The sequence below is a fragment of the Spermophilus citellus genome (assembly GCF_964194105.1).
Source record: "Spermophilus citellus genome assembly, chromosome: 5".
NCBI lineage: Eukaryota > Metazoa > Chordata > Mammalia > Rodentia > Sciuridae > Spermophilus > Spermophilus citellus.
Window position 1 is genome coordinate 167,023,631 of NC_138186.1, and position 24,701 is coordinate 167,048,331.

The 24,701-nt window shown below is 55.7% G+C and overlaps 1 protein-coding gene across 1 annotated transcript in view; it reads left to right on the top strand.

Annotated features, from left to right (window-relative positions):
* The window catches only part of IGF2R (insulin like growth factor 2 receptor), a 96,924-nt gene that overhangs the window by 63,435 nt on the left and 8,788 nt on the right, over window positions 1-24,701 (top strand). The window contains exons 26-44 of the mRNA XM_081295320.1: window positions 166-253; window positions 674-889; window positions 1,567-1,697; window positions 1,966-2,063; window positions 5,018-5,154; window positions 6,142-6,332; window positions 7,626-7,752; window positions 8,412-8,531; window positions 8,788-9,044; window positions 9,281-9,499; window positions 11,184-11,333; window positions 13,412-13,573; window positions 14,712-14,919; window positions 15,227-15,373; window positions 16,494-16,728; window positions 17,388-17,524; window positions 21,909-22,023; window positions 23,141-23,287; window positions 23,950-24,137. Of these exons, the coding sequence (XP_081151446.1) occupies window positions 166-253; window positions 674-889; window positions 1,567-1,697; window positions 1,966-2,063; window positions 5,018-5,154; window positions 6,142-6,332; window positions 7,626-7,752; window positions 8,412-8,531; window positions 8,788-9,044; window positions 9,281-9,499; window positions 11,184-11,333; window positions 13,412-13,573; window positions 14,712-14,919; window positions 15,227-15,373; window positions 16,494-16,728; window positions 17,388-17,524; window positions 21,909-22,023; window positions 23,141-23,287; window positions 23,950-24,137 (3,073 nt within the window). The remainder of the gene's footprint in view (window positions 1-165; window positions 254-673; window positions 890-1,566; window positions 1,698-1,965; window positions 2,064-5,017; window positions 5,155-6,141; window positions 6,333-7,625; window positions 7,753-8,411; window positions 8,532-8,787; window positions 9,045-9,280; window positions 9,500-11,183; window positions 11,334-13,411; window positions 13,574-14,711; window positions 14,920-15,226; window positions 15,374-16,493; window positions 16,729-17,387; window positions 17,525-21,908; window positions 22,024-23,140; window positions 23,288-23,949; window positions 24,138-24,701) is intronic.

Below are 24,701 nucleotides of genomic sequence, written 5' to 3' on the forward strand. Positions count from 1 at the left end.
TTGGCCACCAGTGGGGTTTGGCTGGAATGCGATGTTCAGCCCTGGGTCTGGCTCCATGCTGGACTCACAGAGGCTCGCATGGGGTATTAGTTGTGGCCATCATTTGATTAACTTTTTAAAACCAAGTAAGTGGAAAACAAAGTGCGCCGTCGGTCTGTGTTGTAGGGGTCGCCCACGTTCCAGCTGCTGGACGACTGTGAGTACGTGTTTGTGTGGAGGACGGTGGAGGCCTGTCCCGTGGTCAGGGCGGAAGGTGAGCCTGGCCTGTTCTTCACCGTGACGTAGGGTAGCAGCACTGCACGTGCGCCTGAGCTGTGAGCCTATGACGGCCACTATGGAGGGGACCGGGAAGCACTTCCAGCGGTGGACAATGTCCTGTCCTTTTCCTTTTACTGCAGCTTGTCAGTGACACTTTCCTACACACCTGCGTTGACGTACTTCTGTCTTCTCATACTTACAAACCCTCGGGTTGGGGTGGTTGCTTGGATCTGATGAAGTGGGTTTTATCCTGAGACAGGCTTTTCTCAAAAGGCGTTTGAGGGACAATTTGTAGTTTATATGTAAACAAAATAGTGTGGTGTTGGCTTTTGATGCCTGTTTTAAGGCCTGTTGACCTGCCTGGGGGCAGGGCTGTTGTGCCCTGGCATTTGCCTTTGCGTGTGTGTTCCTGCAGGGGACAACTGCCAGGTGAAGGACCCCAGGCACGGCAACCTGTATGACCTGAGGCCTCTGGGCCTGCAGGACACCGTGGTGAGCGCCGGCGAGTACAACTACCACTTCCGCGTCTGTGGGAAGCTGTCCTCAGACGTCTGCCCCACCTCCGACAGGTCCAGGGTGGTCGCATCGTGTCAGGAAAAGCAGGGGTCAGAGGGATTTCACAAAGTGGCAGGTACCATTCATTTTTCTTTTGTTGACTTGCAAGTCCAGCAGAGAATAGAACAGAATTAAAATGTCAGGCCGTTCCGCCGGGGACCGTGTTTCTCTAGAGCAGGAAGGAGCGCGTTTTGCGGTGATGTTTCTGACCCCAGGTGCTTTCTTGGTCGGAGTTCATACTGAAGCATGCCACTCGCTGAGTGTGTTTCTGACTCCAAGGTCATGTTGCTCTGTAATACCTGGAGGACACACTGAGCAGCTAGTGGGTGTTTGGAGGTGCTCTTTTCTGGGCTGAGTCACAGGGGACACATTCAGTGTAGGGTTTGGCCGTAATGAGCAGACAGTTACTCCTGGCACCTGGGCCAGATTTAATCAGCTTAGGAGCTTTAAAAGATGCAGTAGAACAGCTCCGTGGTGAGAACGGGCAGAGACAGCCTCTCAGGACTGGGCTGAGGTGTGCTGGTACGTCACCAGACCTGAGGTTAGTCTGCTGTGCTGCGTGCTGGGCGGGAAGAGGTCTGGCTTCATGCCTCCTGTGTTGTGATGTGACGGAGGGTGGGTGATCCGGTGCCCGTGGTCCAGGGGTGCTTTGCCTCCCAGCTCTTCAGGTTGTGACTTGACACAGCTTAGGATGGGTGTGGCAGCCTGGGACTCGTGAACTGAACCTGGCTTGGTCTACTGCTTCTTGAACAGGTCTCCTTACTCAGAAGCTGACTTATGAGAATGGGTTGTTGAAGATGAACTACACCGGGGGCGACACCTGCCATCAGGTGTACCAGCGCTCCACCACCATCTTCTTCTACTGTGACCGGACCACACAGAAGGTGAGCGCCCACCTCAGCCCTGCAGAGTCCCCTGCCCTCACCCAGCTGCCCTTGTCTTAACTGAGTGAGTTGGCTCTTGGGTCTCATAAAATCTCCTGGATAGCTCAGTTAAAAATATCATTTACAGGAAATGTGTTGGAAGCGCGGTCTGTTCCTCTGGGCTTTACTGAACATAGCTTTTCCTTCTTGTTTTCATCCTGAAACTCGGAGTGTAAGCTGTCGAAGCTCTGCATTCCTATTCTGACCCACGTTCATCTTCACTTTGCAGCCAGTGTTCCTGAGGGAGACTTCGGATTGCTCCTACCTGTTTGAGTGGCGAACACAGCACGCCTGCCCACCCTTCAGTGTGATTGAGTGTTCGTTCAAGTGAGTTGCTGTGTGTCGGCCGGCTCCCTGGGTGTGCTTTGCTTTAGCACATGAGGTCAGTTTATCTGGCCTTCTTCCCCAGGCACCTGGCAGAGTCTATGACTGTCTTGTGTCAGATGCACATGAGGTGGTGACCGGAGCAGAAGCAGAATGTTCGAGTGTTGGCACCTCTCAGGGTTCCCGGGCAGGGGAGGAAAGAGCGGGCCAGGTTCCCTGCTTATGTCAGGGACTCAGCTTTGGGGACAGTGTGGCCCTTTGCCCAAGTCCTTGCAGCATGCAGAGGGTGATGGAGGGACACAGGTGGGCCGGGGTGAGGAGCAGGATGGGGCAGCGCTGGCCGCCAGCTTTTCAGGGCTCCCTGCTCCTGGATCTTTGTTCCCCGTGACCCCAACATGCTCCTGAGACCCATGTCCAAAGCTGTGGGTTCAATTCATAGGACAACAAAAACAAGTCTCATACAAATTTCTCTTCTGTATTCAATTTTCTTCTTTGATTTTCTAAGCCATGTTCCAAAGTATTATTTCAGGGCAATCTTCAGTTTTCTGGTATTTATATATGTAGTTTTAATTTTCTTTCTTGTCCTAAAAATATGTCTATAGTTTTTGAGTGGAATTAAGTCAAAGGAGAATTCCTGATTATTTACAGTGAAAGTTTGCGTGTGTGTCTCTATAGTAACAGAGTAAAAGTGTATATAAGGTAAAATAGCTCCTTCCCCATCTTCTCCCTTCAGCCTTTTCCACTACTTATATAATTTCTTGTAGTTTTTTTGGAACCCTCTGTAACTCCAAAGGGCACTGTTTTAGTCGGCTTTTTCACTGCTGGGACTAAATGACCAGAGCACGACGAGTGTGGAGGAGAATGAGTGTCTTTGAGGGCTCTCAGTTTCAGAGCTCTCGCCTGTAGACAGGAGGATCTATTCCTCGGGGGGCTCGAGGTGTGGCAGAGGGAAGCGGCTCACATGATAATCAGGAAGCAGAGAGACTCCACTCTCCAGATAACAAAATATACACCCTCAGCTCTGCCCGCCCCCTGTGCCTCCAGCCACCACCCAGCTAATCCCGTCAAGGGTCACTTCATCTACTAGGTTAAGGCTGCGACCTCATCTTTTCCCCTCTGAACCTTCTTGCATTGCTTTATATGTAAGGCTTTGGGGGACACCTCACATCTGAACCATGACAGGCACCTATGTCCCTTTTGGTCAGCCTCCAACAGGATCGTTGACTGTTTTCAAGATGAAGATTGTAGTGAGGTACAGTGGCGCACACCTGCAATCCCAGAAACTCAGGAGACCGAGGCAGGAGAATTGCAAGTTTAAGGCCAGCTGGGCAACTTAGCAAGACCTTGATTCAGAATTAAAAATGAAAAGGGCTGGGATGTAGCTTAGTGGTAGAGCCCCCCTGGGTTCAAACCCCAGTAGGCTTAAAAAAAAAAAAAAAAAAAAAAAAAAAAAAAACAACAAACGTAGTCATCCATGGGTGTCCCTGGGGGACTGGTTCTAGGACCCCTTCCCCCACATACTCACACTGTAGTGTCAGGGGCGCCAGAGCCCCCCAGGTGCAGCCCCCCACCCGCGCTGGCCTGGCACCCCTGCAGTGTGGGTGCTGTGGGAGGAGTCGGCTGAGGAGAAGCCCGTGTGTTCAGCAGTTTCTTTCTGAGCCCCTCCACCTGCAGTTGGCCGACCTCTGGCCCCTCCCCCTCCTGCCCACGGTTGTCAGTGCCATTTTCCTTTCTCCCGTAAGGTCTTAGGACCTTAGGAGCTTCTGGACCCTGAGCTCTCCTCCCTGCTGCACCTCTGGCTGCCTCTCGGCTTCTGCTGACTCCACCTGGTTCCACTTTCTGCCTCTCCCCTGCCTGCTGCTCTGCAGCGCCTGCTGTAGTGGGCTCCCTGCCCCTGCCCTTGCCGAATATCCCACTAGTCAGTAGTGTAGTTGACACATGGCCGTGGGAAAGTGTCAGCCAGACTGTGCTGAGACTTCAGTGCAGGGAGGCCCTTGTCATGTGGAAGCTTGAGCTGCAGTTCTTACTGGGATTAAGGACCCCACGTGCCGTCCCCGTGGTGGGTCTCTGACTCGCCCCTGTTTCACTCCTGACTCTCCCTGTCCCACTGGCATCCTTGCCTTTCTTTGAGTGCACCAGGCTGTGTGCCTCAGGCCCCTGGCTCACGCTGTTCTGACGGTGCTGCTGCTCCTGGGCCTCAGGCTGTTCCGTTTCTTCTGGGGTTTACGCAGAGGTCCCCTCAGTGAGGCCTTCCCTGGCTGCTCTCGCTACAGTTGCCACTTCCCCAAGCTTCCCCCTCAGCTCCTGTCACCATGTAGCATGCTCTACACGAAAGACCTGGGTTTTGTCCATGGTCTTTCTTACTAACAACTTCTGCTGGCTTCCTTAGGATAGGTGGTTCTACGTGTCCAGGCGACGCCCTGGCTTCGCCGGCACTTTCCGGAGGAATGGGCCCTGTTCATTCTTCTGTAAGTGCTGAGCCCGAGGGGTGGGTCTGCAGTTGCTCAGCTGCCATCCTGCTGGGCCTGGCGCATGCTGGTGCTCAGTGCTGTGCACACCTGATGCAGAGCAGCGCGTCTTCATCCTGGGCACGAGGTCAGCACAACCCGGTTTTCCTTCTGTGCCTGTTGTTGGCCTTGGGTTTGGACAGCAGGTGGCCTGCCGGGCTGCTCCTGGAGTGGCTGGTGTGCCCTGAGTCCTCAGCTGCTGGCTTCTTGGCCAGCGAGCTCCACCTCTCGTGGCCTGTGTGTGCCCAGCACTTGGAGATGATTTTTGGATTGGACTTAGTTTTGTTAATGTAAGTCTTCAAAATTCAGTGGTGTCAAGGCGGTCTGCCTGGCTGGGCAGGGGCATCCTCTGTGACGTTCTCTCTGTCCCTGGGTGAAGCCTCACCTAGGACAACATTGGAACCTTCTGGATGGGGCGCTGAACTGACTGTGGCCTTCTCCTCCCTGCAGGGATGGGGCTGGCAATTCCTATGACCTCTCACCCCTGTCGAGATACAGCGACAACTGGGAGGCGGTGACCAGGACGGGGGCCACTGAGCACTACCTCATCAATGTTTGCAAGTCTCTGGCCCCACAGGCCGGCACTGGTGAGCAGGGTGGTTACCTGGGGGCGCCTCTGGGGCAGGCAGGGTAATTAAGGGTCTCGGTGACTGATCTCTGGTGTGGCCCAGGCTCCCCGCTGCTGAGGGCTTGGGTGGGAACGTGGTTACTTTGAGTATGAGGATCGGCAGTAGGTGGAAGGGAAGGAGCAAGTGTGTCTTCATAGGGTGGGAGGTGGAGGCTGGGACAGGCACCCTGGTGTGTGCCCTGTGCTCGTCACCATGCAGGGACTCTAGTACCAGGGTGGAGACTCGAGGTCAGGGGCATGTGTGGGCCCATGAGCACTCCTGAGAAGTCCAGGCGCCAAGCTCGGGGTGCAGCTGTTTTAACTGCGAAAAGGTGTTCTCATGGGTGTGGCGGGAGGCTGTGGCCCACTTCCCCTTGTGGGGTGGGCTGTGACCCTGTGGTCCTGCACTGTGGTGTGGGCTGCTGCTTAAGCTGGGGCAGGTGGCACAGCGGTTTTGGTGACCGGGAACTGGCAGAGTGTTTTTGGTAAATCTTGAATACAGGGCACACAGTGCAGACCACTCAGAACATCCTGTTGACTTAATGAGGAGTCGGGGCTTCCCCCTGTGTGGGGCTGGGAAAAGATGCATCTGTTGTGTCTTGGCTGTCCCCACCACACCCCATGGCTGCTCCCGGCCCTTCTGTGGTAAAATAGCACTTCAGGGGGAGAAAGTGCTATGTGAAGCGGAGTGGCATTGGGATGGAGGCTGGAGTGGGTGAGTCTGGTGGCCACTGCTGTCCCTTTGGGTTAAGCTGTGTTTTTTACTTTTTTGGAAGGTTGAACCCAGGTTCCCACTGAGCCTCATCCCCAGTTCTTTTTATTTTGAGTCAGACTCTTCCTAAGTTGCTGAGGCTGGTTTCACATTTGGGGTTTTGGTGGGGCCCCTGTGTGACCACTGTGACTGGTGCCAGCAGAGCCAGACTGAGTCCCTGCAGGTAATGCCTCGTCGTGTCTCCTCACGTTGCAGAGCCATGCCCTCCAGAGGCGGCCGTGTGTCTGCTGGATGGCTCCAAGCCTGTGAACCTTGGCAGGGTAAGGGACGGTCCTCAGTGGAGAGATGGCGTGATTGTCCTAAAGTACACGGATGGCGACTTGTGTCCAGACAAGATTCGGAAAAAGTCAGCCACCATCCGGTTCACCTGCAGCGAGAGCCAAGTGGTGAGTGGCGTGGCTTCCATGACGGTGCAGATCTGCGGGCCAGCGAGATAGGCATCCGTGCATCCCTGGGGTTCGGGTCACAGAGCTCCGTGACACAGCTGGGCAGGAGCTGGGTCTGCTATCCAGGGGGACAGTTGTGACTCCTCGGGTGCTCAGCCTCGCAGGGCCAGGCTTGTTAGTTGGTGCTCTGTGGAGCCAGTCTCGGTCCCAGAGGCATAGAGAAGAGTGGTGACAGCTGCCCACCTTCTAGGAGGCAACTTGGGAGGAGGCCTGTTTTGGGGGTGCTCTTTCTTCCTAGCTGCGAACCTGGTTCGTGACTTCATCCCACCCTGGAGCAGCCCTGCCTTGCTGGCTGTCAGGAGGGTGGAGGAGCCGTGGGAAGTGGCTGTGTCAGGCGCAGTGCGTGAGGGCTCTTCTTCCCCTGAGCTCCGTTCTGCCTGGTGCGCGCAGCTGGGCAGGTGTTGGCCACGTGGCCGCCTTCTCCGTCAGGGGTGGTGCGCTGGGTGTGCTGCTGAGTGTGAGGGTGGGAAACGGCTCTCGGGACACAGGAACCTAGGGACTCCTAGAACCTGGGGCAGCCCTGCCCGTGGGAGGATGGCTTGCCCGGTCCTCTGGAGCCAGTGGCAGTGGGGGAGGAGCTGGGTCCCAGGGAGCTCCAGGGGCCAAGCCTCCCTCCCTCCAGCAGCAGCGAGGGTCCTCCTGGAAGTCCTCAGAGCTCAGCCAGATTCCTGGGCAGCTGGCCTGCAGCCTTCTCGTCCGTGAGCGGCTGGGCACTCGTGGTCCAGGACCAGAGGCTTCCTGACATGCAGGAGGGGAGGGAAGGTCGTGAGGGGGCTCTCCCCCACAACCAGGGTCCTGGACCGCAGGGTACTGCTGGGTACCCGCTCTCTAGAGGATGGGAAGTGTCCGAGATGAACGTGAGCACACTGCTGCCAGGGGCAGGGCTGGTAGGACCGATGACCAGCCCTCTGGGTCTTTTGTTTGAGCCACAGCAGAGGGCAGCTCTCGCAGTCAGGGTCCCGCCAGTCAGCCTTGCTTGTGTCGCCTTGGCCCCCCCAGAGCCTCTCCTATCTGCTGGGCCACCTTGGTCCTCTCAGCTGGTTTCCCTGACCCACCCGTGGGGCCCACGGGGCGCCTCAGCAACAGGTCCCCACCCTTCACATTTGCTGACCTGCCCTGGTCCCATAGTGACACTGAGCAGGACTTCCACGCGCTCGTGGGGTCTTGCAGGGTGAGGGTTGGCACTGCCCGCGTGGCAGCTGTGTGACGCCGGCTGCCGTCCGCCTGTTGCAGAATTCCAGGCCCCTGTTCATCAGCGCCGTGGAGGAGTGCGAGTACACCTTCTCTTGGCCCACGGCCGCCGCCTGCCCCGTGAGGAGTAGTGTGCACGACGACTGCCAGGTCACCAACCCCAGCACAGGTGAGGGCGGGGCTGTGCCAGGCAGCACAGGTGAGGGGGCAGGGCTGCCACCAACCCCAGCACAGGTGAGAGGCGAGGGAAGGCGGTGGACAGCCAGGCACCCTGGCAGGAGCATCCCATGGCTGGGCACATAGGCCCTTCCTCTGGATCAGCCTTGGTGTTCACACTGGTTCTGATTCAGTGTGGGAGAGGCCCCTGGCTCTCAAAGCCATTCTTCGTCCTCCCATGGGGGTGACGAGCTCCTGAATGCTACCTCTGGACTCCAGAGCCCACCTGGCAGACAAGACGAGCCGGAGGCTTCTGCCTCCCTCTGTCTGGGTGCCTGGAAAGGAGTGCGTGGTGGTCCCCTGGCAGGTGGATGCCATCGGGTTGTCTGCAGGCCTTGGGAGACCTTGTGGCTGCGTGGTACTCCAGCAGGAACAGGTGCTGGGAGCCATGATGGCCTTTGGGGAAAGGGGACCATCTCCTAAAGCTGGGGACGGTGGTCACATGACATGCACTGGCTAGTGGGAGCACTTTGGGGTACCGTCAGTGGAGATTTGTGGGGAGGGGTCAGGGGGCCTGACACCTGCACTGACGTATCCGCATGAGCTTGCTGGAGACAGGCTCCCCGAGGCTGAGCTCCTTGGAGTCACTGTGTCCCTCCCCTTCCACTACAGGACACCTCTTCGACCTGAGCTCTCTGAGTGGCAGAACTGGTTTCACGGCTGCCTACAGCGAGAAGGGGCTCGTCTACATGAGCATCTGTGGGGACAATGAAAACTGTGCTCCTGGTGTGGGTGAGTGCTGCGGCCCCTCGAGTGTTGTCTCCCTTGACTGGTTGTCCCCAGCCCAGCTTCTGGCACTGGCAGTCACCAGGAGAGCCAAGACCCACACCGTCATCTCAGCAGTACTCAGGCCTGGGGGGCTGCATTGTGAAGCTCAGCACAGTGATGGCCAAAGCCAGACTTAGTGACTTATGACTTTATGGAAAGGTCTCAGAAAACTTGGCCACTGACATCCCTGACTCTGCCTTCCTCCTCCTCCCACATGCAGGGGCTTGCTTCGGACAGACCAGGATCAGCGTGGGCAAGGCCAGCAAGAAGCTGACCTATGTGGACCAGGTGCTACAGCTGGTGTACGAGGATGGGTCCCCGTGTCCCTCCAAGTCTGGCCTGAGCTATAAGAGTGTCATCAGCTTTGTGTGCAGGCCTGAGGCTGGGCCCACAAACAGGCCCATGCTCATTTCCCTGGACAAACAGACGTGCACCCTTTTCTTCTCCTGGCACACGCCCCTGGCCTGCGAGCAAGCGGTGAGTCCAGGACGGGAAGCCCATGCCCGAGCCCGGCCCCTCAGCTGCTGCACTCCCCCCCCCCCCCCCCAAACAGGTACTGGTGGCCTTGTCCACTCCCGCCCGGTGCTACGGAGTGAAGCACCGGGACCCTCTGCCTGCCCTGTGCTCCTGTGGTTCAGCTCTGAATCCTTACCGTGGGAGCCTTAGGAAATCTTCCCCTGTAGAACCGACGTGCGCTCTTTCCTGTTGAACAGACAGAGTGTTCCGTGAGGAACGGAAGCTCCATTATCGACTTGTCCCCGCTCATCCACCGCACTGGCGGTTACGAGGCCTACGATGAGAGTGAGGATGACACCTCCGACACCAACCCGGACTTCTACATCAACATTTGCCAGCCGCTGAATCCAATGCACGGGGTGCCCTGTCCTGCCGGGTCTGCGGTGTGCAAAGTTCCAGTCAGTGGCCCCCCGATAGTGAGTATGGAGCCTCCAGGTGGCGAGGGTCTTTGCGGGACTATTGGCAGAAACCTTTGTGTTGTGCTTCTTGCCTTTGGGGGTGAGTTAGTCAGGAAAAGTGGAGAAATGAGCTGGGCTATGTGTTCTGGGTAAGGTGAAGGGTTTGAATGCTGAATGATCAGCCTGGAGTGGTAGCCAGACAGTCATTAATCTGTGTAAGAAAATGTGAACCTATATGTATAGGTAGACTTTAGTGTTGTTCTAGGAGTCTCAGAGTACCCTGATCAGGGGAATCCTTTTTTTTTTTTTTTTTTTTTGGTACCAGGGATTGAACCCAGGGATACTTAACCACTGAGCCACATCCCCAGCCCTTTTTAAATTTTCATTTTGAGACAGGGTCTCCTTAGGTGCCTAACAGTCTAAGTTGCTGAGGTTGGCTTTGAACTTATGATTCTCCCCTGTCAGCCTCTCAAGTTGCTGGGATTATAGGTGTGCACCACCATACCTGGCTAAAGAGAAGTCTTCAGTGGTAGGAAGGAACATTGGCTAGATTGGTTTCTTAGTCTGAAATACCTGTGTAATGAAAATGCTTGTGAAATATGGGCACTTTTTTTTTGTAGCAACTTATAAACAAGGGCAAGAGTGCAGTTGCTAACAACAACTCTTCAAAGTGTTGGTTTACACTTGTACCTTTTACTATAGGTTTGGATTTTAAAAAATTACATGAGATATATTCATATTTTGTCAAATTCTTGGGGTGATTTTGTACTTGAAATGTATTTCAAAAGTTCTCTGTTTCTGTACTTGTTCTGTGTCTGAGTGCTCCCAAGGGTAAACCCTCGATATGGGTTTTAGAGAGAGAGGTGGGATACTGTTTGTACCTTTGGTTCAGAGGACACTGGAAGTGGTGTGTGGTACAGGCTGTAGCCGTGAGCAACAGGGCAGGTGAGGGAGCTTCAGTTGTGAGTCATTTTTTAGAGATCTGGCTTGCTAAATTCTCCTGCTTGGCCATCCTTCATCAGATTTCTAAATGTTGTCCTGACTTTCTTTAACTGAAGAAGGTGTTGTGTCAGTCATGTGGTCCGAACATGCTCCATGGTGATGAATGAATAGCAGCCAAGAACCGAATCACAGGGAAGAAACGCATGTGCAGTACATGCGTGTTCACACACACGCTCATGCATGTTCGCTCATGCACATGTCCACATATTCATGACATGTCCCTTTCCTGGCCATTCACTCTTCTTTCATTCGTTGTTTATTCATTTAGAAATTCTGATTGAGCAGCGACTGTGTGTCTGTGGCTGCACTAAGCAATAAAAATTGGTGAACCAGTTTGTCCCCTCTTTTGAGGACCCGCCCAGTGGGTACCGATGAGCTGAGGGAATGGGTAGGTCCATGGGGGTGGTGGGGTGGGCGAAGCTGGGGCTCCCACCTCCACCATCAGGTAGGGAGGACCTTGAGACTCTGAAAAGTGGCTGCTAGAAACACCTCTCGTTCCTGAACAGATGACCTGCCATACGGGGCTTCCCCGGGTCCCTATGCAGATTCCCACTTGGCATGGCCTTGACCCGTGTCTTTAGGTGCTGTTGGTTTTCAGAGTCGGTGAAGTGTGAGTTTCACAGTTCTGTATTAGCTCTCACTCCACTAACCTTGGAACAACTAATTTCCTGAAGTGCTGTTCACTCTCTCCTTTGTTTAGGATATTGGCCGGGTCACAGGCCCTCCGATCCTCAATCCAGTGGCCAATGAAATTTACCTGAATTTTGAAAGCAGCACTCCATGCCTAGCGGACAGGCATTTCAACTACACCTCGCTCATTGCCTTCCACTGCAAGAGAGGCGTCAGCATGGTAGGTGACCTCCGGTCAGTGTAGACGCTTAAGTGTGGGTTGGCGAGTCAGGCTGGATAACTGTGAAGCACGTTTCAGGTCAAAGGGTACGAAACACCTGCCTTGGGTAACGAGCTCAGGGTGCATCTGGGTCTGAGGAATGAGTACCTTCATCCTGCGTGGAGGCGTGTTGGGATTCAAAAACTTGTGACCTTTGAGTGTAGAAATGGCACCCAGCATTGGCTACATGTATTTAAGGGTCTTACCTTTTTTTTTTTTTTTAAACTGACTTCCTCCTTATAGAGAGGTCAGACTTTTGGGCATCATTCTGAACTTAGTCTAAATTCAAAGGTCAGCAAAGAACAAAAGCACAGCTTTGGTGAAATAGTGCGTTTGACTTTAGGAAGTTATCGACCTTTCTGGTGCTTTTTAAGAATAAGACCAACTTCCATTACAACGAGAACTGTTCTGCGATGAAGAGTTTGTGTCTGCCGGTTGGTTCCCTTGAGCCCTCCACCCCAGTGTGAAAGGAGTCAAAATGGGAGGGTCCGGCTCCTGTGTCTCAGTGACTGGGGTGGCTCTGTGGAGGCCGAGCAGGTCCAGCTCCTGCTCCCACGGGCAGCTCTTCCTGGGTAGCACGGCCTCAGCCCTGGTCTGTGCTTCTGAGGTCCTTGAGGCTCTGAGAACTTGTCACCCCTTTAATAATGAGTGGACTGAAGCTTCTTATGATCTGTATTTGTCCCATCTGTTGTGAAAATTCATACATCCTGCTACAGAAATATCGATGAGCGTGATCACAGGGTTTGGGGGTTGTGCTATGTGATGGAAATAACAGATCCTGCATTGCCTCTGAGAATCCTAAACGCCCTGGGTCCCCAGGCTCATCTCACCCTGAGGGGCACAGGTGGTGGTCCTGGCATCCTAGCTAGAGCAGGTTTGATGGGAAGGTCACTGTGCTGGATATGGATGTGCTGACAATGGCAGGAAATGACCTGGTGGCCCCTGGCACGAGGAAAGGACAGTTGTTGGGGGAAGCTCCCATCGCTGCCCCTGGCTGCTCTGTGCAGAGGCCCAGGGAACCTCCCAGCCCTCAGCTGTCCCTGTGCATGAGTCCCGAGGGTGTGACATGGTGCTGAGTTACCAAGAAGCAGGGAGCTGCCCCCTCGTGAGTATATCTGCATGCTTGTGGGTGTCGTCTGCACTGCTTCAAACACTCAGCATGTGGCAGGTGGACAGAGCCTCTGTCACTCAGCCCTGAGTCCCTCCTTGGTCACAGACCCCCTCTTCAGGGGAGTCAGATTATCTCACACAAGCAGATAAGCCCGAACTGTCCTTGGCTTTAAGCTGCCATCAGGTGGAATTTGGTGGAATTAGGGGATGTGATTTAGGAATTCCCACAGCCGCTGCCCTGTGAGAGTGGACATGCTCACTTGATTTTAGAAATGGCATCTCATGCTGAATGTGTCCAGTTTTGGAAGGATTCTGAGTAGACGTTCTTCCCTGGAGTTTCCATCTTTAGTGGAAGTACTTTTCCATTTGAATCGTAGGAAAAGAGGTTTTCTGTGGCAGTGGCTGGTGGAGCTCCCAGCCACGTCATCTGTTTCTGCTGCTCTAAGGGAAGAATAAACAGGCAGATTCAAAGTACTCGGCCTGTGGGATGTCTGGCCACATGGTGCCTTGCCCCTCCCTGGTCACATGCATCCCCAGCATCTGGACACTCGCCCCTCCTTAGCAGTGGTGATGTCCCCTCACGGGCTTGTCTCTGGGTGTTGAGAGACTCCCTTTCTCCTATGAACCACGGTGTGGCACGTCCCACACTCTCCTCTGTCTCTAAGCAGGGAGTGACAACCTGCAGCTAGCAAGGGTGTTATAGGGCTGTGCGAGCAGTCAGAGGTGCCAGCCTGCACCCTAAGACTGTGTTGGTCCTGCTTGCTGTTCCCTGGGGAGCTGCCCCTATGGATCACAGGTCCCCATTGATCCCTGCAACTGTGGCTGCAGCCCTGCCCTCCTGGGCACCCGTAGGGGTTCAGGGAGTGCAGCGTGTGGCTGCCATGCTTGGGCCCTGTGGTCTTTAAGACCTGTGCTCTTCCTGACCACAGGGAACTCCTAAGCTGATAAGGACCAGCGAGTGTGACTTTGTGTTTGAGTGGGAGACGCCGATCGTCTGTCCAGACGAGGTGAAGACAGAGGGCTGCGCCCTGACGGACGAGCAGTTGCTCTACAGCTTCAACCTTTCCAGCCTCTCCAGGAGCACCTTCAAGGTAAACAGCTCTTCCACAGCCTGGCGGCCTCTTGTCCTGCCTGGTGGCTCCGCCCTGACAGTGCCTGGCGTGTGCAGCTCCGTGTGGGGCGTCCAGGCTCGGTGCGACAGGAAGGCGGTCGGAGTGTTGGCTAATGGGCACGGCCGGCACTGGGTTGCAGCTTGTGGGTTGGAGGGTTTCTGAGCTTCACGAGGATCAAATGACCCTGTGAGGCAGGCGATGAGACCCTGTCACAGATGGAGAACAGACGAGGCATCTTGGGACATGCAGGGGACCACACGTCCATGGGGCAGGGTCAGATCTAGCTTGGCTGGCAGAAATCCAGAAGGAATAGCTCTTTGTCAGCCTGGCTTTTCGTCATAGAGGCAGCTGTCTTCCGGCCAGTGGTGTGACGTCAGGAAGAACCTGGCAGCTGCCCCCGTGTGAGCAGAACTTGGTGTGCAGCTCCCTGTGCTGGAGCCCCGGCCTGTGTGTCTGCACATCGGCCGTCAGGGAGGTCTCTGTCACTGCCAGCATAGCTGCTAGACCTCTTAGCTGAGTCCGTCCAGGGTGTGGGCCAGGCTACAGGGCCGCTCCTGCCTCAGCCTGGCAGCCAGAGAGTGGCTAGCCCTTGTGTCCCTGCTGGAGCCAGTACCCTGGTTCCTGGGACACAGCCTCAGGTGTGCGGCAGGGGGATCCTGGGAGGACGGAGTGGGCGAGGAGAGCAAGTGCACGTTTTCATGTGGAGCATCTGCTGGGCTCTTGGCTCAGTGTCCCAAGTAAGGGGTTGCCTGCTTCAGAAAGCAGGATGAGCCTGTGGTCTCATAGGGGCCCCTCTCTTCTGGGCCCAGTTGGGGAGGACAGGTTAGCAGCCACATTGGGCCCCCCCAATCCCGGGGAGAAGCCAGAGAAAGGAAGATGGCCTGGGCCGGAGGGGCGGCACCTTGTGGTGGCCACTCGGAGGTGCCTGGAGAACCCCAGGGCATTCCTGGTTGCCCTGCAGGTGGCCCAGGGCCTGGAGAGAAGGTGAATGCACGGTGGCCCTGAGGCACCTGGGTGTAGCTCGTGGCCACCGCTGCACAAGCTGCAGTGACGCTTCTAACTTGGAGTCCCAGGTGCTGCCTGCAGCCATAGCCACGTGTGCTGTCTGTCCTTGCAGGTGACGCGAGGGTCGCGCACGTATAGCGTGGGGGTGTGCACCGCGGCAGCCGGCCCGGAACAGGGTGGCTGCAAGGACGGTGGCGTCTGCCTGCTGTCTGGGAGCAAGGGGGCGTCCTTTGGTCGGCTGGCATCCATGCAGCTGGATTACAGGCACCAGGACGAAGCGGTCATTCTGAGTTACGTGAATGGCGACACTTGTCCTCCAGGTAAATTTTAAATTCCTAGTAAGTTTGAGAGTAGGCTTAGCAGCGGGAACAATCCAAGGAGTGAGCTTTAAGCCCTGTGAGTGCTAGAAGCGTGGGCTTGAACTGGATGGGTCACGTGGCGTCCTCGGGTGTGAGGGCTCCTGCCACGATGTGCTCATCCCGTCAGGTGCCCTTCACGTTTCGGCAGGCGCATCCCGGTTGTCCTGGGTGGCTTGGGCGGATGCTCCCTTAGGTCTTCTTCCCGGGGTGGCCTTGGGTGGCTGCCGTCACTGAGCCTGGGTCTTTTGGATGTTCTTCTTCTTTCCAGAAACCGAGGCGGGTGACCCCTGTGTCTTCCCCTTCACGTTCAACGGGAAGAGCTACGAGGAGTGTGTTCTGGAGGGACGGGCGAGGCTTTGGTGCAGCACCACCGCCGACTATGACCGGGACCACGAGTGGGGCTTCTGCAGGCAGAGTGAGTGGCGGCGCGGCCTTGGTCCCCGCCAGGCTCTGTTCAGCCCAGAGCTTGGTGGACGTGCGGGTGGACGGGGCATCGACCTGCTGTATACATCGCTTTCCCGTCTTGGGACTGTTGCCCACAGGAAACGCTGTAGTTGCTCTGGGTTGAGATGAGCTGGGCCCCTCCCTGGCCTGGGGACTCGTGTCCACTGCAGTGCTCAGCCCTGGAGGTTGAGAGTCATGCCCAGCAGAATCACTGCCTGTCACGGGTCAGAGTGGCTGGCGAATTCAGGAGAAGCAAGGGGCTCATGGTGGTCTTTTGTCTGGGTGGCACACACAGCGTTCAGTGGCTGGGAGGGGCCGGGGCCTCGGGCCGCATTTAGTGCCCTTGCTCCTGTGAAGCCTGGAGCCGCCTGTTGTGATGGGAGTGTCCAGGAAGAGCGAGGTCACTGTGTGAAGATCTGTCGTTCTGGTAAATGATCAGGACACGTTAGGAGCTTAGGTGTAAGTTCACGAGGGACACTCTGCTTCTGCTGCTGGGTTTGGTGGAACACCAGTTACTCCTGGTCTCTGATGACACTGAACTTTTAGCTGTGGCAGGTATTTTATTGCTTGGATATTGTGTTCTCATCGCTGTGGAATCAGGTGCTGAAGCTCAGTGAGGACCTGGGTTAGTGCTGTGGGGCCTGGCCTGCGGGGATCTGCATGGGAGAAACAGACAAGGAGTGCCTTAGCTACACCTAGGGGACAGTTCGGTGACAGGGGTTGGGAGGAGCTGGGTGAGGGTGAGCTGTGGGTGAGGGACCACCCTGTGACAGGAGAGTCAGGAGGAGCCTGGTGAGGGTGGGCTGCACCTGGGGGACAGCCCCGTGACAGGAGAGTCTGGAGGAGCCTGGCGAGGGTGGGGTGGGCGCCAGGGACAGCCCGGTGACAGGAGAGTTAGGAGGAGCCGGGCCAGGGTGACTGTGGGTGAGGGACAGCCCGGTGACAGGAGAGTCAGGAGGAGCCTGGCGAGGGCGGGGCTGCATCTGGGGGGCAGCCCCGTGACAGGAGAGTTGGGAGGAGCCTGGCGAGGGTGGGGTGAGTGCCCGGGGACAGCCAGACTGGAGAGTCGGAACATGCCTACTGCTCCCTAGCCAACAGCCACCGGACGTCTGCGATCATATTTAAGTGTGACGAAGACGAGGATATTGGGAGGCCGCAGGTCTTCAGTGAAGTCCGTGGGTGTGAGGTGACGTTTGAATGGAAGACGAAGGTCGTGTGCCCGCCCCGGAAGATGGAGTGCAAGTTCGTTCAGAAGCACAAGACCTACGACCTACGGCTGCTCTCCTCCCTCACCGGGTCCTGGTTCTTCGTCCACGAAGGAACCTCGTGAGTACCCTGCGCACACAGGTGGGAGCTTAGGGTCCCTCCGTGGTTGCTGGCTCGTCGTGGTTCACCCCAGACACGTACGTGTGGTGCTGATGGTGCCTGTCACTGTGGTTGTGCTCCTGGAGGCAGCCCAGAATGTCACCGGTGTCCACCCAGTGGCCGTGCAGTCAGAGCAGCATGGGTGGGTGAGCAGAGATGACCCCTCAGACCCAACAGCTGGGCTGGCTGAACAGGTCGGCTTGCCCCTTGCTGGACGGGCCACCTGCTGCGAGTGTGGGCGGGGGGTGGACTTTCTCAGTTCTCTGGCAAGAGCTCCCTAGGCTTGGCCTCTGCCGGCTTGGTTCATGGTCCTGACCGTGCCCTGTGGGGCTGCCCTCTGCTCTCCAGGGCCTCACCGCAGGGCAGGCCGGGAGCTGGAGGAGGAAGTAGCATGAAGGATGGTGCGCCACTTGCCAGGATTGGAGCACTGCCCGTGCCCCGCAGGCTCCTCGCTCTGCCTGGTGTTGGTCTGCAGCAGGTGTGGCGTGGGCCACTCCCTTCCTCAGCCCTCCTCGGCTGTGGCTCGTGGGCCTGGAAGAGCTGTGTCCGATCTGCCTCCAGCAAGGAGGTGGAGCCAGGGTAGAGACCTCCCTGCTTACCCCTCCTTTGTCTTGCTGTAGGTACTTCATAAATCTGTGCCAGAGAATATACAAGGGGCCACTGGACTGCTCGGAAAGAGCCAGCATCTGCAAGAAGAGCGCGTCTGGTCAAGTGCAGGTCTTGGGACTCGTCCACACACAAAGGCTGGATGTCATAGGTGAGGCTCCGAGTCCCCGTCTTGCTTGGTTCCAGGGCCTGGACTGGAAGACGGAGCTATCCTATGGTGGGAGGGTGCAGGACCGTGGCGGGAGCGTCCTGTTGTGATTTCCGTCTCTGAAATTTTGGCAGTTCCTGGAACGTGGAGGTCTGTGCCAGTTTGTATTCCCTGAGACTGCAGGTCCAGACTGCATGTCCAGTTCCTCCCAAGGTTGTGTTCCACTCATGGTTCTGTTTTGGAGGGCAGATAGTGGCATGAGGACTTAGTGGAGATAGTTCAGGGTACATTTTCTTGATGATTTGGAAAATAGATGGTTTAATGGCTTCGACAGAGGGTTCATTGTGCAGTTGGTTGCTCAGTTGGTGGTTCTTCCGTGATGGAAGGAGGTGACTGGGTTTGCTAGAGGCACCGCCTGCCTGTGAGGCTCCAGTGGGGTTCTGGGGCTCGGGCTGATTAAGCTACAGGATGACCAAGTGAGCTTGAGATGTGGGAATGGAGAAAGAGAATTCTGAGGAAATAACTGTAACCTTTGGTAAAAATCAAACCGAGGCTCTGCAGGTTGCAGCCGAGGGAGAAGCCACATCCCCCGAAATCACCCTCCCTGTGGAGAGTTGGGTTCTATGCCGCTGTTGCCGCACTGCTCAACAAGGGGCTGTGAGCCAGAGTTTCCAACACAGACTTTGGGGAACGCATTCAGACCACAGCGTTCTGCCCCCAGCTTCATGTCCCCTCCCATGAAATACATTTGTTCCAACCCAGTGTTGCAATGGGCAAAGGTGTGACTTATGCAGGTCAGTGGGAGAAACAAAGAATGTCCACGTGCTTCTGCCCTAGTGAATGCTTTATTCACTCAAATCACTTAATACAACTTAACTCTATAGGTTCCTAAGCAGGAAAATGATAATTCTTAATGCTAGGCACTGCAGTACACATAATCAATTCACAGAAACAATTCCAGATTAATGAGTTCACACAAACAGTTCTGGATTTAATTAATTCTAAGCACTGCACACATACTTAATCATGCCAGGCTCATGACAGACCTTCCCTCTGCGTGCCGAGTTCAAATGTCAGATCAAAAGTCTCAAGGCTTAGGCTTGAAGTCCAGCAGGTGTGCACTCAGACCACGGCAGGCTTCTCCTGGGGTGGAGCTGACGGCCGGCTGAGGAGAGGGTTGTAGGGAGACTCACCAGGGACAAGATGTGGCTGTACAGTTTTGAGAGCGGTGAGGAAGATGCAGAGGATCAGCAAACGATGACACGTGGGGGTGTCAGTCCAGGTCCTCATCAGGCTCTCAGCGTGAGGGCATCAGTATCCGCTGGCTGAATGTCTGTTCATTTGCTCCATCATTTATACCAAATTTGGGGGCTTTTAACGCCCCCCCCCCCTTCAGTCCTTACCAGCTACCACCAGATCTCCCAGTGACATCATTTTCCCCGGGGTTAGAACATCTGGTCTGAAGGTCTTCACCCTGATCTTTTGGCCTTTCCCTCTTATTGGGCGAGGACAGCCTGCCAGCGGCTTCATTCTGAGTTTGTCAGGGTGGGGAAGTGACTGGTTTGTGGAGGGCTCTGTTAGGTGTGCCTGGCAAGACTGCAGGTTTCAAACTGGAGTTTTAAAATGGAGTTTCTTGGGTTCAGGCCTAAGGCCATCCTCATACCCAGTAACCTCAAAAGTTTGTTTTGTCACCAATCTAGAAGTTCAGAGTCCATTTTCATCTAAATTGTATGTGGCCGAGCTCCGGACACAGTCCATCCTGAGGCAAACGACCCTCTGTCTGGAAGCCTGTGGAATCAAAGCAAGTTGTGTGTTTACAGAATCTAACACAGAGATGGGCAGAGCACAGCCCTTCTATTACCAAAGGGGTAGCAGGCCCCAACAGGGCAGGGAATGTTACATCTTAAGGCTCCAGCTTGATCTTCCCTCCCTGTGCCCACTCCTAGGCACCCTGGGACCAAGTGGCCGCCAGGTCCAGGGGCAGGCCCCCCCCCCAGCCTTGCTGGCTGGTTGCAGCCTGGAGCTCCTCCAGGCCTGTGTTGTGTCGGTGGCTCTGCACTCCTGTGGCCTCGAGGCTGCTCGATTCACACAGTTCCACTGGGCCTTGTCCTGCTGGGGCCCCCTGCGGTGCTCCTGTGTCGGGTGTCTGCCTGGGCCCCAAGCTGTCCGGCTCGGCCTTTGGTGTCTAGGTGGAGGCCACTGAGGCCCCTGTACAGCAGGACTCCACTGGGCTGCACTGGGCTGCCAAGAGTATAGTGGGATGCAGGGGACACCCCAGGGGTACGGGGGCCCAGGCAGTGAAGGCTGAGCTCCTGAGGGCGCCGCTGGGGACTTGCCCTCAAGGTCTCCTCTTGCCTCGAAGTCTCTGAAATGCCTTTGGGTGTCCTTTCGCCTTGGTGCACACAGCACCGCTTCCTCCCATCCACGGGAATCTGCCCAGCAGGGACGCGTGGCCGGCCTGGTGTACTCTCTGGAACCTGCCTTTCCTTCTCTAGCTGGCCAGGGTGGCAGTTTTCAAAGGTTTTCTTTCTGTTTCTCTCTCAACTCTGTCTGCACGTCGTTTCCCGCCTCTCCTTGACTGGGACGGCTGGGTGGCCCGTGGCAGCGCAGCACCTGGCTGCGCAGTGCTCTGTGCCGGGCGCTCTGGCTCGCTGCTCTCCAGCCCTGCCTTCCTTGAAGCCCTAGGACTCAGCAGTGCTCCAGTGGTTTGCGGCCCTGTGACAAGGATGGCCTTGCTCCAAGGGTGGCTTCCTGCTGCCCCACCCCTTGGTGCCCGACACCTGTCCCTCAGTCCCTGGGGGCGGGGGCTGTGCTGTCCTGCCCCCTGCCTCCCCGTCACCCAGGGGTTTCGCAGCCTGCTCCTGCACATTCTCCCAGCCTCCCCGGGTCCCGCGGCCCAGGTGCATGACGGCAGCACCCCGCTCTCAGGACCAGTATTCTGCCAGTCCATGTGTGCTGCTATCACAGAACACCTGGTTTGGGGTGATTTTTAATAAGCAGGGATTTGTTTTTCACAGTTCCGATAACTGGAAATCCAAGGTCAGGGAGCTGGTATCTGGTGAGGGCCTTCCTGGGACACCATCCCAAGAGGTAGGGGGAAGGGGGAAGGGGCGGAGCTCCTCCTTCCCTGGGACCCCTCTCCCAGGACAACGGCCTAGTCGCCTGTTGAACGCTCCTCCTCTTGGCCCTGCCACACTGGGGCACATAGCAGTTCTCCACTATGTGGGGTGGAGCATAAACCAGGTCACAGGGAAGACCCGGGTGAAGGTTGTGTGTGTCACCGGGTAGCATGTGGCATCTGAACTGTGACTCAAGCCTGTGCTTGTTCTGTTTCTCTCTCAACTCTGTCTTCACATCGTTTCGCTCACTGGAAATAGAGAATGCCCATTTCCTGGGAATCCTGAGTTTTTCCTTAGAGCAGTGGAAATTTTCTACCAAAATTTTTATTCAGAAACCCAATATTTAAAACAAACTGAACTGGAGCAGCTCTGAATTGGGTGCATGGCTGAGAACTGAGCCATCTTACCTCCCATCTGCAATTCATCCCTGCTGCCTTGGCCTCTGCCTTTTGGGGGCCAGGTCATTTCACCCGTGTGCTCCTGTGTGGGGGGTCTGTGGCTCTCAGACATGGCCCTCTGTAAGACGTGCTCCTGCCCTGTGGTGGCGTGTGTCTGCTGAGCCAGGCCAGGCCCTGGCTGCTTGCAGGACAACAGCAGTGGTACTGCTGCAGTGACCTGGCCACAGCACGTGGGTTGGCACTTGGTTGCCACGCCACCTAGGATCTTTGCCACTTAAGAATATAGGCCCATTTTTCTCTTTGATTCTGGAAGTTACAAGGCTTATTGATTAATTTTCCCTCTAATGCCATGTTCAAAGGTAGAGCTTGATTTAATCCAAAAAACCCAGAGTTGCTCTCTGGGTTAGGTTTCTCCCTCTGACCCTTGCTCTGTTGTTGTGAAGAGGCTCAGATGAGGGGCCAGGCAGGAAGGCTCTAGAGTGGCACTGAACTTGTGTGGGTAGCGATGGTCACTACCATTATCTAAGGTCCTGCCTGGGGTTCCCATGGTGGAGCGCTTGCCCTGCACCCAGATTTCTGAATCACATGGGTTGGGAGAGTGTTTCCATTCTGAGGTGTGATGGAGGCCCACAGGTCAGCATTCCAACACACGGAGCCTGTGAGTGAAGGACGTGAGTTGGAGGCCAGGTGTGGCCGTGGTGATGGTGGTGCAGGCCAGGCGGCCGCCCTGCATGGCAGTGCTGAGAGCAGGTGGATAACCCTCCGCAGAGCTGCACACGTGTTTTGTTCTTGCCCCGAAAGTAGGTGTGATCTCTGACATTGAGACTTTTCCAGTGCACTCAACTAATGTCAGTCATTTTCCTGTTTCAGATGACAAAGTTGTTGTCACTTACTCAAAAGGCTATCGCTGTGGTGAAAATAAGACTGCGTCCTCTGTGATAGAGCTGACCTGTGCAAAGACAGTGGGCAGGCCTGCATTCAAGAGGTGAGGAGAGGGGGCTCGGTGGGATCGCAGAGAGCTCGGCGGGCTCTGCAGTGTGCTCTCTGGTTTCCATGTGGGGGGTTGGCATACACACTGGGGCCAAAGGGTTCGGGTTGTCAGTGTGGGGAGGGGCTGGCTCTTGAGACTTGGGGCCAAGGGACCAGGGCTGCCCTCCATGGGAGGGAGTCCCAGGTGGAATACTGACACACAGTTACAGACCAGTGTGATTTCTCTGGCCTCACTGTCCTTAGAAAATATGCTCCTGCTCTGGGTTTATTGCTGTGTGAGCCAGCTGAGCAGTATGTAACTGGCCACTGTCTTTAAATGTCAGAGTAGAACCAACGGGCCTTGATGGTACCACTCAGCTGCTCAAGCAGTGGGACCAGCAAGCACCTGGGGTGTTCTTAGACTGTCTTGGAATTCCCAGGAAGCAGTGTGTGGTGCTAGGAGTTTGGCCAACAGGGGGAGCAAGTGAGCTGCTGTCTGGGAAGAAGCCTGTAACTTCTGGAATCTGGGCTTGGAAAAGGGGAGTCCCAGACACTGTGGAAGGACTGCTCTTTTTTGGTAGAGGGGACTGCCCCCAGGGCTCTTAACTGAGCTACATCCCCAGTCCTTTTATTTTTTGAGACAGGGTCTTGCTAAATTGCTGAGGGCCTCGCTAAGTACTAAGGTCCATCTTGAACTTGGGATCCTCCTGCCTCAGCCTCATGAATACCTGGGGTACAGATATGCACCTCTGTACTCAGCATCAAAGGACTTTTCAATATGTAAATCTGAGAAGTTTGTGAATTAGAAATTCTAAAGTCTAGGAGCAGATTTTAAATGTTGAACAGGGTCTAAATTTTAAAGCCTTTGTATGGAATGAGTACCTGAGTTTCACATTACTGATAGGCTGTGCAGTCATCCTCCTTATTATGGTGCTGGGAAAAGGTGAATCAACAACCTTCCTGGCCCCGTTCGGACCCCAGGACTGCTCAGTGTGGGGCCAGCAGGTGTCCTGGGAGGCCCAACTGCAGTCAGGGAGCCTTGGGTCCAGGGCTCCTTCAGGGCCTCTGAAGGTTTCTGGTAGTTGTTTGCATGTCTGGCCAGAGGGTGACCGGCGTTGGTTTTCTCCCTCTAGGTTTGATATCGATAGCTGCACCTACTACTTCCGCTGGGACTCGCGGGCTGCCTGCGCTGTGAGGCCGCAGGAGGTGCAGATGGTGAACGGGACCCTCACCAACCCTGTGAATGGCAAGAGCTTCAGCCTTGGGGATATTTATTTTAAGTAAGTGAATCCTTTCCCTTCTGAGCATTAAAATGTACTCGAGCGCAAGCCAGCCGTTCCCTACCTAACAGGAACCCTGTAAGGTAAATAGTCTGTGTGTCTTAGTTACGGTTGCTGAAGCGGTCATCATATTTTGCTTAAACCAAAGGAAAGCATTACTCAGCTATTAAGGTTTAGTGCTAAAGATGGTAAATTCTCATGAGTGTAAAAATAAGGTCCCCCTCCTTCCTCACTTCCTGGGAAGCCTGGGGTCAAAGCCAAAGCCCTCTGGAAGCATGGCTGAGCAGGAGTCTTCTGGGCTTACCAGTATGTGGGGATGGAGGTCTGTTCAGCAGTGTCCCTGGGCTGCCGTGGGGTGCACTGGCCCTGGTGACCAGCCATGCCCACTGGCTGTACAGGGCAGCGTGAAGTGTGTGTGGCACTGGAGGTGGCATTGGAGAAGTGGCTCCTGCCAGAGTGTGGAGCCAGCGGGGCAGGACAGTGAGATGGCAGATGGAAGTTGGTGCCCTAGTCGCTGTGGGGTCACGGAATTGCTGCCCTGGTTTGGAACAAGGAGACAGGAGGCATCCTGGACCCTGCAGCCCCTCTGGGGACTGGGGGTCGTGTGGTCATGTTTAAGTGTCCTCCCTGAGGGATTTCTGAGCCACTGTGTGTCTTCGCAGGTTGTTCAGTGCCTCCGGGGACATGAGAACCAACGGGGACAACTACCTGTATGAGATCCAGCTCTCTTCCATCACCAGCTCCACTAACCCCGCATGCTCCGGAGCCAACATCTGCCAGGTCAAGCCCAACGACGAGCACTTCAGTAGGAAAGTGGGCACCTCCGACAGAACCAAGTACTACGTGCAAGGTACCGCTGCGCTCCTGTCGGGCTCCATGCCGACGCCCCGGGAGGGCCCAAACGTTCATCCCGAAACCACCTCCGTGGGAGCATCAGATCAGGTTAAGATAGAAACAGCAGATCCCAGGGTGCTGCAGGACCTGAGCATCCTGTGTGGGTGAAGCTCAGCTCAGCTAACCAGTGGGAACCAGGGCATTGCCTTTGACTTGGTCGTAGGCCTGGCACTGCCTTCTTAAGTAATATCAGGACATTAGAGGGGAGCGGGAGGCCGCACATCGCACCAGAAGCATCCCAGGGAACAACGCGAGGGCCGCCAGCCTGAGCGTGAGAATGAGTGTGAGGAGAGGCCTTGTCCTGGTTGATCACGAGAGAGTGTTCTGGAGGGCAGTGTGTGTTTCACTCTATACCTTTTATATTTGACTTTTGAACCATCTGGATGTCTTAACAAAGTATGTTGGAAAGCCCAGCCTGCTCTGGGGTAAGGCTGAGAGAGCCCTGCCAGGGGGAGGCCGCCTGCCAGGAGGGTCCTAGAGGAAGCACCTGTCCAGTGCCCCAGAGCTGAGCATGTCGCTG